Genomic DNA, 13432 nt, shown 5'->3' on the forward strand with positions numbered 1-13432 from the left:
TCTTTTTTTTTGTTTTTATATAATACTAACTAGGTTTATAAGCAAAAGTGAAGAAATAGAAACAAAAATAGAGGGAAAAACAGGTCGTAATAAAAAGAAAATCAGTTATACAAAAGAGAAAAGTCCCGCCTGGAATAAAACTGTAACAATTTCAAAAAAACAAATTCCTATCTGAAAAGGAGTTCCACCGCCGGCAGACCATTCTTCCCCTAAGTTGTCGGCCAAAAATTCCTCCAAACCAACCAAAATTAGCAAAAAATCAAATCTCCCAAATTCATGGGTTTTCGCTTTTTCTTTCAATCCCTTCTCTTCCAGAGGAGGAAATCTTCACCTCCCGCACACCCTGAAACCCAAAACTATCTCCATCCCCAGCCTGTTCTAGGGTTTCTTTGTGTCCCAAATCTTCGCATTTGGGATTACTTTTTTTCCCTAGAACTTGCTTTCCTTTCCATTCCCTTTTTATTTCATTTTATTTTATTTTTTAATCATCCCTTTCAGTTAAAAAAAAAGGTTATAATACCAGAGCTTCATGTTCAGCTCAGGTAATATATTTCGAATTTTGATCCCCCCTTTCGTTTCTTTTATGTGTTTGGTTGCCGAGAAAACTCTGAAAAAAATATTTTACTTTTGATTTTAATCTAGATGGGTGTCTCGTTATGATAAAGAATAGAAGATTTGTGACTTCAAGTTGAAATTTTGTTATAAACTTGGTTATAGATTTGTCGTTCAAACATTTGTTGTTTTTCGTATATTTTTTGCATGAAAATTTTAATGCAACATCTTACTTCCATAACTTTTTGTAGCTCCACATCGAGTTATATTGATTCAGTTTTTTATTGACCATTATCTAGAAATTTTGGACTGGTTTGTTTCAACTGCCTGTATGTGTGCCCAACGTACAACTTTTTATTTTAAAATTCGTTTTTTGGTGCCTTGTTAAGATATGGCAGTAAATTATGAGTTAAAAACTCTCAATAAGAAAAAATTAATGCCACTTCTAGAAGAGGTCAGGCTCTTGAATGTCTCCTGAAGTTATCCTTTCTTATTGTGTAATTGTGAAATTTGATGTCTCCATGTATTCCTGTCATATGAATGTTTTCTGTTTTAACAGGTATCTCGGCGACTCCGAGTGTTTCTGTCATATGAAACAATGGGGTTAAAAATTTCGAAGCAGGGGCCTGCAAAGGTCGACAGCATAAGTATACATAATCATCTGATCAATTATTTAAGCAATAGTCTTTATATTCGAAACTTGGTGTCTAAGCAACGGAGGCGGATGCTCGTTGATGGTTATGATCTTGACATGTCATATATCACAGATCGTGTATTAGCTATGTCATTCCCTGCAGAACGCATGCGAGCAATGTATCGCAATCCTCTTTGGCAGGTTAAGTCTGTTTTGGACATGAGACATCAAGACCATTATAAGGTACCCTGTTTCAACCAAGAACCACCTTTTTTCCACCTTATCTATGTAAATTTTATTTCTCTAATTTCATGATCTTTAGAATTCTTATCGTATCAGCATTTTCGTATCCCTTTATTTGTTTTCGCACACTTCAAAGTTTTAACAAGCTTTCTCTTAAAAAAGAGCTGGTACTTGCACTGGTTCTGGAAGGAAATTAGAAAGAAGATATTTGCTGATTGCTGCCCCATTCTTTTTGCCTGAAGTTATGTCATCAGGTTAATTTGCAGCTATTTTGTTCAGAGATCATTCTGTTGTTATCAAGTGAATAGCTATATATTGACTTGTACAGTTCCCTCCACATGTATCTGTAAATTGAATTCTATGAAGGGTTGACACGGGCATTTATATTGCCTAATCCAAAATCGTTCATTTTTCTGTATTGCCAGTTAGGTGTACAATGATTATTGAGCATGGTAGATAAAATATATGATTTTCATGGCCATGCCATTTTATGTAAAATTTCAGCCGCTTTTAATCGATGTCAACCACACTTTCAAAATTTCAGGATTATCCATTTACATTATTTGCTTTAGGTTTGGCGGTTTGTATCACAGTGAAGAACTCCTCTCTCTCATTCACTGGCTCAATCTGTATGCATGAATGTGTAAAAATGTGATGTTTCTTTGCCATAACTTTTTGCAGATCTATAATCTGTGTATAGAAGAAAGGTATGATCCATCTCATTTCCATGGTCGTGTGGAGGCATATCCTTTTGATGATAACCACGTTCCACCTCTCCAAATGATCAAGATTTTTTGTGAAAGTGTATATTCATGGCTATCATGTGACCCAAAGAACATTGCTGTTATACACTGCATGGTATGCTTGAGAAAACCTTCCATGTGATTTTTTGATTTCATTATTTTGTTATATCATCTTTTAATTTCTTTTATAATATTCATTTTCTAAATTTTTATTAGCTCTTTGTTTCACATTGTGCCAATTACTGGTTTAAACTAAAAATCTATCACTAAAAGTTTTCATATTTTTCCCAATTAAAATATCATGCTCAGATGAATCCGATATATACCATATAGCACTATGGACTAGAGTTCGCATATGTGCCAATGGTAGTTCAATCTTGATTTTTCCCACATTTTACAAATACTGTATATTATTTTAACTACTTTTGAACCTACTTAAAGTGATTGTAGGTTATCAATGCTAGCTGCTCAGTTTTTGGGATAAAAATCTCTTATCCCTCTTGTATTAAAAAGTACTAAATCAGGATACAAATTGACTTTGATTATCCTACCTGCTTGTTGAAATAAAGAAAAGCCTCCCCTCGTGGTTGTGTTTTACATCTACTTGCAGCCCACAAACCAGAGAAATGTCCAGGGCAATAATTTTGAATAAGTATAGAATCTGAAATGCCCAAGAAAATATTGTTATAATTAGCTACCTGAATGTCAGAGCTCTATTAGTCTATGGATGTTTTATGTTCTACTGTTTGGGGCTAAAAGTGTTTGTGTTCTGCAAATCCATCTTGCAGGCAGGAAAAGGTCGAACAGGCTTAATGGTATGTGCCCACCTGGTATATAGTGGCATGTCTGTGGAGGAGGCTCTTCAATTATATGCTCATAGACGAACAACCAATAATGAAGGAGTAAGTCACGTTAGGTATAGCATGGATAATTAAAATGCAGTGTTACTATGAAATGCAATGTGACAGCATATAAAAATTGAATGCACTATTTCTATCTTAATCACATTACCGGATAGAAAAATGCTATAACTGGTTTTAAAAATTACAAGATTGAATTTGGTTACAGAGAATGCCATGGATGCTAGGCCAATATATGTGATATGGTGGTTAACATGCTGATCTGAATCAAATTTGTTAGAAAAACTCAGAACACTTGTGAACTTAGCTTAGAATAAGAAAAATAATAAGGAAAAGAAAAGAAAAGAAAAGAAAAGAAGAAGCCTTTCTCGGGAATTTCAACACTGATATACCTGGAAGTCCAATTTATGAGCTGTGCAACAGATAACTTGCTTGTATGCTCTGCAGGTCTCAATACCAAGCCAGCGCCGTTATGTAGGTTACTGGGGAAATGTACTTTCTTTTCCTGGTGAAGTTGGTCATGGACCTCCAGTTGTAAATTTGCCTCAACCATGTAGCAGAGAACTGCTTCGGATTAGACTATATGACACAATCAACATTGACTCTGTTTTCTTTGTGGTCTCAGAGTTGCAAGAGGTATGAATGTTGTATTGAGTTAATTTGTGTTTTTCTTTTCATTACACAATATTTCTGGATTTGGTTTCCCTATATACAAATTATAGTTGTAATTCTTATTAATAATCCATTTACTCTCTCAACATTGCCATATAAAAGGATAGTCTAGTTCACTGCATTATTAAAAATCCTTTAATCCATGTTCTCATACTCCAGAGCCTAAGCTCTTGTTATTCATTTAGCAAATATATACATGAAACATTGTCCAAAAGAATCACTTTATTATTTCTTTTTTCTTTTATAATTATTCTTCTTATGGATCTTGGCTAATTAAAACATTTTTCCCCCTCTTACAGGTTCCTGGTCAGCTGTACCGTCCACCAGTAGAAGTGTCCCGGAGTTGTTGCAGACGAATTAAGAAAGGATATGACAGAACTGACAGTCTTCGGTACTATCTCTCTTTCCGTAAAAATGATGAAGAAGGGAAGGAATCAGAAGTAGAAAAGTCCAATGTGGTCCAAATGGATACAGAAAGTTCCATAATATATCATAAGACTTGTCTTGACTATTGTTTTGATAAACCTGTACAAGTGAGTTTTAGTTTGATGCTTATATATTTATTTAAATTCCTTATAGATCTGCATGGTTCCTTCAATTAAAAGATCACTGTTGTTCTATCTGGAAATTTCAATATTTCAGATTACTTTTAAACTGTCATGAAGTATCCATGTTTTTCATATGTTCACAACAGTGTATATGGTTAAAAAACTTGTAAAATTCTTTCTTTAAAAACGAAAAAAAAAAAAAAAAAAAAACATGTAAATTTCTGGAAATCTTCTAATGATAATATGTCTGTGCGTGTATTTCTGTAAGCTTTCCATTTGTTTGACACAACGGACTGAAGGAACGTGTTTATTTTCCTGAACAGGTTACAGGAGATGTGCGAGTTATATTTTACCAGAAAATGATTGGAGGGCGTCTCTTCTACACCTGCTTCAACACAGCTTTCATTACGAACAGCTTACTGCAGGTACTTCCATGATTCAGGCATAAACGCATATATAGATACAGATATGGATATGTAATATGTATGAAGATTTCTCATGTTTGTTTTAAATAATGCTTCTTAAATCTGGTTATATTGGTTTGTGGAATCCATACAGCTGGGTATTCGAGATTTGGATAAAGTTGGGAAGAAAGGAAAATCTATATGTGGCCCTGCCTTCTGCCTGGAGTTATTATTTGGTCCTGCTAATGCAAAGCACTCGTCAACTCCTTCAGATTGTGATTCTAACACTGATGAATGGTTGTCTAGTCCTAAAGATATCTAACTTAGAGGTTCAATTGGATCTTTTACAACTTTTAATTACAAAACAAATAAAAAAAAAAAACCTCTAATTTTTAATAAATCCCTGCAGGGTTACAATTTATAGCAGAATATAAAGTTTGATCCTTCAGCCGTCTTGCCGCCTTATGTTTTCAGCGGCGGGAGGCGCTAGGCAATATGTTTTAATAGTTTTGTATTTATAGGATCATTTTTGCAGTTGATGAGAATTCTAGTTTCATTTTTTTCTCTCCTCCTCCTCCTTCACTTTTTTTTTGTTTTTTTTTTTGTTTTGGGCACTTGGTTCAATGGTTGTGAATATATCAATCTGCATTAGTATTGCTTACTTGCACTCTTAATATATACATACAAAACAAGTAAACTATACAGATCTATTTTTTCTATTGAAAAAGAAAGGGTCAATTAAGCTGAACCTAAAAACAGACCATTGGCAATTTACGTACGAAATGCATAAACACAAATATAAAGAATTCCCAGAGAGGAATGTTGATTCTAAAGTTTATACATAAAGTTAATATTATTAAGAAAATAAAATAACATGTCAAAAAAAAAAAAAGAAAGTAGAATATTGTGATCAATTGCTGGAAGAAAAGAATTATAGTGTAAAGCTTATGACTTCTCCTGTCCTCCATCTGTTGTAATCGTTATTATATAGTATTCTATAAGTTGCTAAATAAATTTTCCAACTTCACCTTTTTTGTGATATATTAATTTAGTTTCATTTAAAAAAAAATGTTATTTAAGTTAAAAAAAAAATCCAAAATTATAAATTTCCAAATTTGATCGGATAATAAGCTTACAGAATCATGAATCATCCTAGAAATAACTTGATTGGTGATTGATAACAAACACATGTTTTGTCTTTGAAGTAATTAATAAATATTTATTAAATTTATTCATCAAATAATATATATTAAAATATTATTAATTTATAAATATATTTATATAATAATTAAATTTTTAAATAGATAAAAAATAAAAAAAATAAACGACTTATATATATATTACAGTGTATCATCAGTTTTATAAATAAATCTGATAAATATTTTAATAATTTATATATTATTATATAACTTAACGAAATTATATTAAATATTACAATTTAATATTTTGGCTTTTAAAATTTACATTTAAACTTTTAAAAATTTCAATTTAAATATTTATTTTTTCAATTTATTACAAAATAATTTAATTTCTAATTTAACAAACAAATAATTAATGATAGATGGAGTTTTTTCCTTCATATATATATATATATATATTTTTTTTTTGGTCATGAGTTTTTCCATATTTGAGTTGAGGTACAAGAAACTGTTACCCATCTAAATCTGCTCTTTTTTTTCTTTTTTTTTTTTTAATTTTAATTTTAATTTTATTTTATAGCTGAAATACCCCTCTGAATCTCCTTGTCAAATTAGAATTGGAACAATTTTATAAAAATTAAAAAGTTAAAAGTCAAGATTTTTGAAAATTAAAGATTTAAATTATAAAAGTTAAAAAATACTAAATTGAAATTACACTCTAAATTTATTAATATAAATATTTTCTGCGACCTCGTCAAAAGAAGAGTTTCAGAGTCTCAGAACGACCAAACCTCTATTTCTTCTATACTACACAAAACACAGAGAGATTCGGAAAAACAATGATCAGCATCGATATATCTCTCACTGAACTTTTCTTAACGTAACGTAATCCAAATCCCCTTTTTCTGCTTTACTTGTTTACTCTCAAAGTCTTAGTTCATAAAATTCCAGATTCATCCGGACATTTTTTTTTTTTAGATTGGGAAAGAAAAAAAAATTCATATATATATATATATATATATATATAGATAGATAGATAAGAGAAAATTCTCCTCAGCGAGAAAAAAGAAAACGAAAGAAAAATTTATGGCGACCCCAAAACCCCAAAGGTCTCTGGAAGAGGTGGAAGATATAATACTCAGGAAGATATTTTTGGTATCGCTCACCGATTCCTCTGACTCGGATTCCCGAATCGTTTACTTGGAAATGGCTGCGGCTGAGATTCTCAGCGAAGGTAAGCAATTGAGGCTTTCCCGGGATTTGATGGAAAGGGTTCTAATTGATCGGCTTTCCGGGATTTTCCCATCTGTCGAACCCCCATTTCAATACCTGATTGGCTGTTACCGACGAGCCCACGATGAGGGCAAGAAAATTGCTTCCATGAAGGATAAGAACATCAAGTCTGAGATGGAATCTGTGGTCGGGCAGGCGAAGAAGCTCACCGTTTCGTATTGTAGAATCCATTTGGGTAACCCGGAAGTGTTTCCGAGTGGCAATTCGGGTTTGGGTTCGAACAAACCCGATGCTTCGCCGCTGTTGCCGTTGATTTTCTCGAAGGTTGGGAGCGCGGTGGTGGATGGTTTTGGAGGTAGTAGTAGTGGCGTTCAGTGCCCACCTGGGTTCTTGGAGGAATTTTTCAAAGACTCCGACTTTGATAGCTTGGACCCAATATTGAAAGGATTGTATGAGAACCTTAGGAAGAGCGTGATTAATGTTTCGGCTCTCGGGAACTTTCAGCAGCCACTGAGGGCCCTGCTTTTTTTGGTTAGTTTCCCAGTTGGTGCTAAGTCTCTGGTGAATCATGCTTGGTGGATTCCTAAAGGAGTGTATTTGAATGGGCGTGTTATGGAGATGACGAGCATTTTGGGTCCTTTCTTTCATGTTAGTGCTCTGCCTGATCATGCTCTTTTCAAGAGCCATCCCGACGTGGGGTGAGTGAAACTTTTGCAGTTTTAATGTTTGCGTTTTTTCGTGTAGTTGCACTGGCTTTTTGCTTTTGTTAGTTTTTATAATGTACCTCTATGGTTTTAAGGTCTATATAAAAGGAAAAATCTTGTTTTTACCTTCGTACTACCGAACTGTTGCAGTGGATACGAGCTATGGGGAATGAGAATAATCGAAATACTCTCATAACTTGTTGTCTGTCTAAGACTGTAGAAAACTACACCTTCGCTGATGTTTGGGTTGCTTGTACTTTACTGCTATTATATAGAAGAAACCGTAGAAAGCTTAAGATTCAATTTGCTTGTCTCTCCAACTCTATGGTTCTCAAGTCTGGGGACACATAAGTGAAGGGTATGGCCAAAAGCATGTGATAAAGAGTTCTTAAAGTGGCTTTAGTTTATGGATCGATATCTATGCTCTTCAGATTGAATGTAGATCTTACCTTTTTCCGAGATGCTTGTCCTAATACAACCAATTTTATGAATGCAAGATTTAATCTTATTGAAGTTTTTGTCAATGCTTTCTTCAATGCATTTATTAAAATTTCGCACTTGATTGTGTTTAGTTGAATGGAATATAATGCTTCTGATGGGTTTTTTCATGATCATATTATTTCTCTGTTGGAAACGACAGGGAGCAGTGCTTTTCAGAAGCTTCAAACCGTCGACCAGCTGATCTGTTATCGTCATTTACTACAATTAAGACAGTGATGAATAATTTATATGATGGCCTAGCTGAGGTTCTTCTCTCACTCCTTAAAAATACAGAAACCCGTCAGCGTGTACTTGAGTATCTTGCGGAGGTTATTAATAAAAATTCATCAAGGGCACATATACAGGTTTTCTACTCCCTTGAACCAAGTTTTCTTCATCTTTTTATCAGAACTTATATGATTCAACAAGCATAGTATTTTGGATACTTATATATTTATGTATATTGGCTCCTGAAACTGCTTGACGACCTGCTAAGTTTAGCAGTATGTGATATCTGATTCAACCACTTTCCGTTGTTTGTTTGTTACTGAGAATTCTGATCAGTGGCATCCCACTTTAACATTTCTAAATTGTTCTACAGGTGGATCCTTTATCTAGTGCAAGTTCAGGCATGTTTGTCAATCTCAGTGCTGTCATGCTTCGGCTTTGTGAACCATTTTTAGATGCAAACTTAACAAAAAAGGATAAAATTGATCCAAAATATGTATTTTATGGTGACCGTTTGGAATTAAGGTTAGAATATTTTGTTCAGTGGACTTTGTTTCTTGTCTTTGAGTTTCTATTGTAATCTTTGTGAATATCTGTTGTTTATTAACCTGCATTACTTTACTAGAGAGTTGACTGCTCTACATGCATCATCGGAAGAAGTAGCTGAGTGGATTAACAAAGATAGACTGGGCCAAACTAATAGCTCTAAACAGAATGGTCGTGATGATAATCGCTTTTTACAATCTCAAGAAGCCACCAGTTCCGGCAGTAATATTTCTGGACCTTCAAAAACACATTCAACATCAAGTGGTGAAAAGAGCAAGTATACATTTATATGTGAATGCTTCTTCATGACTGCAAGGATTCTCAATCTGGGCTTGTTGAAAGCATTTTCCGACTTTAAACATTTGGTTCAGGTAGCTGAGCTGCTTTATATGTATGGATAGAGATAAAATTGCATCATTATGATAATGAGGAATTATTAGTTGGTGTTCTAATGCTAATACCCCTTTTGGGGGAAGAGTAATTGTTGTTGTTGTTGTTGTTGTTTTTTTTTTTTTTTTTTTTTTTTTTTTTTTTTTTTTTTTTTTGGGTTTAAAATAATTCTTGTCATTTGATTGATGGAAAATGGTTTTTTCTTTTTCTTTTCTTTATTTTTTTTTTTTGGTTGAAAAATTTTTTTTAGGACATCACAAGAAGTGAAGATACTCTCAACACTCTTAAAGACATGCAAGAGCAGGCACCTTCTCCACAAATGGCGCAGGATATAAAACGTCTTGAGAAAGAACTAGAGGTGTATTCCCAGGAAAAGCTTTGTTATGAAGCTCAGATACTAAGGGTATGCTCTCTCTATCTCTCAGTGTTTGTATGTGGCTAAATTTTGCAAGTTGTTATGACTCAGTTCTTTAAAGTCTTTATTATTCTACCATTTATACTGATGAAAACTTTAATAACCTTTTCATTTAATTAGTCTTCCTTATCTTGATTCTTATTTTCAGGATGGGACACTTATACAGCGAGCCCTTTCTTTCTACCGGTTATTGGTTGTATGGTTGGTTGGCATGGTTGGTGGATTTAAAATGCCTCTACCATCAACTTGTCCTATGGAATTTGCATGTATGCCTGAGCACTTTGTGGAAGATGCCATGGAACTGATTATATTTGCTTCTCGGATTCCAAAAGCTTTAGATGGTGTCCCGCTGGTAGACATTTTGTTATTCTTTGGCCTTATGTTATGATCTTCTTACTTCCAGTCAACCTTTTCATGTGCACAATATACTCACTATAAATATTTTCCACTCCTTGGCAGGATGATTTTATGAACTTTATTATCATGTTCATGGCCAGTCCAAACTATATCAGAAACCCATATCTAAGGTCAAAGATGGTTGAAGTCCTGAACTGCTGGATGCCCCGTAGAAGGTTATTTTATGTTTTCCTGTGTTTAAGAAACAAACCTTGTTATGTATGCTTTAGATTTTTCATGCTGTCTTTTTAATATTACACCTTTTATATATTGCATATGCAGTGGTTCATCTGCTACTGCTAGTCTATTTGAAGGCCACCAACTGTCTCTTGAGTATCTTGTGAAAAACCTTTTGAAGCTCTATGTTGACATTGAGTTCACTGGTTCTCATACTCAGGTGAGTGGCAATTAATTGTTTTTTAGCATTGGTTAATGGATGATTGTTGTTGAAATCAATTGCACACATATGAAATGGGATTCAGAAGTGATAAGTATGACCCTGGAAGTGTGATCCTGCAGGCTGTGTGTTTAAATCAATCTTTTCAATCTGTTATCATTGGCTTTATTTTTATTACACTTACTTTTTAAAATGTTTGGTTGTTTTGGAGTAGATCGATTTGATGTTTTTCTTTATTGTTTGACCTTTATCCTGTGCAGTTCTATGATAAGTTTAACATCCGTCATAATATTGCCGAACTTCTTGAGTACCTTTGGCAAGTCCCTAGCCATCGTAATGCTTGGAGACAGGTATTCATCTTCAGAAATGTATAGAAATATCTACTGCATGATCTCTACGTATAATGCATTTTTAACTATGTATATTTGTCCACTTTATTTTTGTTGTTTCAGATTGCTAAGGAAGAGGAGAAGGGCGTCTATCTGAATTTCTTAAACTTCTTAATAAATGATAGCATCTATCTTCTTGATGAAAGTCTTAACAAAATTCTTGAACTCAAAGAGCTTGAAGCTGAGATGTCAAATACTACAGAATGGGAGCGAAGACCTGCTCAAGAGAGGCAGGAGAGAACTCGGCTATTCCATTCTCAAGAGAATGTCAGTTTAATGTCTCTATGTCTGTTTTCCCTTTAAATGATTTGGGGTAGCTTACCAAATGATAACTGGTACTTACAGATTATCCGTATCGACATGAAGCTGGCAAATGAAGATGTGAGTATGCTGGCATTTACTTCTGAACAGATTACGGCTCCTTTCCTGCTGCCTGAGATGGTAATATTTCTCTGTCTCTCTATCTTACCTGTATGTATTATGACTCAGAATTTTGGCAGCTAAAAGTACCATTAGCTTTCAAAATGTTTTATCTTGTTATTTCTTCAGAACTTGCAATTGTTTCATTCTTTTCCAGGTCGAAAGGGTGGCCAGCATGCTCAATTATTTTCTGTTGCAACTTGTTGGTCCTCAAAGGAAATCCCTTAGTTTGAAAGAGCCAGAAAAATATGAATTCCGTCCAAAGCAGTTACTTAAGCAGGTTGGCATCAACTCATTGTTCTTGTTTGTTGAATGAGTCGAGGCTAATTCCAGAGTCAGGCTGGTTAATAGCAATTTCACCGTGTAGTAGACAATGTTACAGGGCTTAGTCAGCTTAAACTACAAATGTTCTGGATTAGAGGCTGTAACCCTGCAATATGATATGGTCTGAATAAGTTTTTAAAACTTGAGTCTGTTATACAATAATGACCCATTTTCAGTGTAACGTTGATCTTGTCATGAATATCGTCAGGCCCTACATTTATTTGTAAATTCCACTCTTTTGGTTTACCATTGATCACTCCGATCCCTGTCTGCCAAATTATCTATGTAAAATTTGCTTTTATGGCAGATATGGAGTCAAACTTGACTAACTTTTTTCTTAATACATTGTCAGATTGTTTACATATATGTTCATTTGGCAAGGGGTGATACGGAAAATATTTTCCCAGCTGCCATCTCAAAGGATGGTCGGTCATATAATGAACAGGTAAATTCAGCAGATACAGAGGTTTTCTTAAAGTTGCTTGTTATACATTGTACCGTGAGAGAGATTTTGGGATCTCATCTTCTTCCCTTTATTTTTTTTTGCTGAGACATTTTCTTCTTAATTAGTTATGTTTGACTGAACACAATTTAATAACTGGAGCTTGGTCCAGTTGTTTAATGCTGCAGCTGATGTCCTACGGAGAATTGGTGAAAATGGAAGGGTTATACAGGAATTTATCGAGCTGGGTGCCAAAGCCAAAGTTGCAGCTGCAGAGGCCATGGATGCTGAAGCTGCTCTTGGGGAGATACCAGATGAATTCCTTGATCCAATCCAAGTATGTTCTTTCTTTTATGGAGCCACTGCTAGTAACTGGTAACAGATTCTCATATTAGTATTTGTGATATCCAAACCTCACTCGTGATTCTTGCTTCTGCATCCGAGGGGGTTCATAACGAGTTTTTTGATTTCTTTTGCATTCAAAAGTTGCTGATTACATCCGTTTTGTTGGCAGTACACTTTAATGAAAGATCCTGTGATCTTACCTTCTTCAAGAATCACAGTAGACCGGCCAGTGATTCAAAGGCATCTTCTTAGTGATAGTGTAAATATTTTACCCTCTATTGGATAGGATGCTATAAGTTTTACTGTAGAAATGTTATTCCCCTCCTAATTTATCCAATGTGATTTGCAGACTGATCCTTTCAACCGTTCCCATCTCACTGTGGACATGCTGATACCAGACACTGAATTGAAAGCAAGAATTGAGGAGTTCGTCAGGTCCCAAGAATCAAAGAAGAGGGAAGGCCTAAGCATCCAGAGCACCAAGGCAACAATACAACCCACAGTTAGTGAAATGCTAATTGATTAGGACAGCATTAGGTTTCTGGTTTTGGAATTAGAGTTTGGATTCATGCATGGGAGGTGGATAAATTGCCTCAAATGATAATATTGGAAGTGGATTGTAATTATTCTAATGCCAATCAATTACATATTTATTCCTAGATAAATGATTAACTATTTTCCAAAGCTTGTAAAATTATGTAATTTGATGTAAAATGCAGCATCATAATCGATTGGAATACACTAGGCAATATTTATGCTTTATATTTCCTCATCTTCTTCAAACGCGTTGAGAGGCTTGGCGCTGCAGGATGCAGAATCTATAGAATAAGGCAACTTATGCTCGGTCACTCTCCTACTCGCATCTCTCATTTCTTCTTGGCCTTTAAAAAAGGCTTTTAAATATGGTCCCTGGTCACATTCCTCACGT

General features: G+C 34.4%; 2 protein-coding genes across 2 annotated transcripts; both read left to right on the plus strand.

The window, feature by feature from the left end:
* The first annotated feature begins 50 nt into the window (after nt 1-50).
* Nucleotides 51-5220, plus strand: LOC107415906 (phosphatidylinositol 3,4,5-trisphosphate 3-phosphatase and protein-tyrosine-phosphatase PTEN1). Its single transcript, XM_016024318.4, has 8 exons — nt 51-542; nt 1112-1429; nt 2111-2287; nt 2961-3074; nt 3480-3668; nt 4004-4237; nt 4576-4677; nt 4811-5220. Exons 2-8 carry the CDS (start codon nt 1151-1153, stop codon nt 4976-4978), a joined length of 1263 nt encoding a protein of 420 aa, XP_015879804.1. The 5' UTR covers nt 51-542; nt 1112-1150; the 3' UTR covers nt 4979-5220.
* A 1331-nt stretch (nt 5221-6551) lies between these two features.
* On the plus strand, nt 6552-13266 carry LOC107415942 (probable ubiquitin conjugation factor E4). Its single transcript, XM_016024378.4, has 16 exons — nt 6552-7726; nt 8373-8577; nt 8814-8965; nt 9066-9357; nt 9627-9779; nt 9940-10143; nt 10251-10363; nt 10470-10584; nt 10845-10934; nt 11037-11240; nt 11319-11414; nt 11551-11673; nt 12070-12162; nt 12332-12496; nt 12674-12763; nt 12854-13266. The coding sequence occupies exons 1-16, from the start codon at nt 6882-6884 to the stop codon at nt 13028-13030; spliced, it is 3117 nt and encodes a 1038-aa protein (XP_015879864.3). The 5' UTR covers nt 6552-6881; the 3' UTR covers nt 13031-13266.
* Nucleotides 13267-13432: the final 166 nt, after the last annotated feature.

Source organism: Ziziphus jujuba, chromosome 4 (genome assembly GCF_031755915.1).
Source record: "Ziziphus jujuba cultivar Dongzao chromosome 4, ASM3175591v1".
NCBI lineage: Eukaryota > Viridiplantae > Streptophyta > Magnoliopsida > Rosales > Rhamnaceae > Ziziphus > Ziziphus jujuba.

Bases quoted from the DNA above. Each gene is read 5' to 3' on its own strand.
- LOC107415906 (XM_016024318.4), top strand. From the start codon at position 1,151: ATGGGGTTAAAAATTTCGAAGCAGGGGCCTGCAAAGGTCGACAGCATA. The intron at 3,075-3,479 runs GTAAGTCACGTT...TATGCTCTGCAG, and splicing joins GAACAACCAATAATGAAGGA to GTCTCAATACCAAGCCAGCG. The intron at 4,678-4,810 runs GTACTTCCATGA...GAATCCATACAG, and splicing joins TTACGAACAGCTTACTGCAG to CTGGGTATTCGAGATTTGGA.
- LOC107415942 (XM_016024378.4), top strand. From the start codon at position 6,882: ATGGCGACCCCAAAACCCCAAAGGTCTCTGGAAGAGGTGGAAGATATA. The intron at 11,674-12,069 runs GTTGGCATCAAC...ATACATTGTCAG, and splicing joins CAAAGCAGTTACTTAAGCAG to ATTGTTTACATATATGTTCA. The intron at 12,497-12,673 runs GTATGTTCTTTC...TTTTGTTGGCAG, and splicing joins AATTCCTTGATCCAATCCAA to TACACTTTAATGAAAGATCC.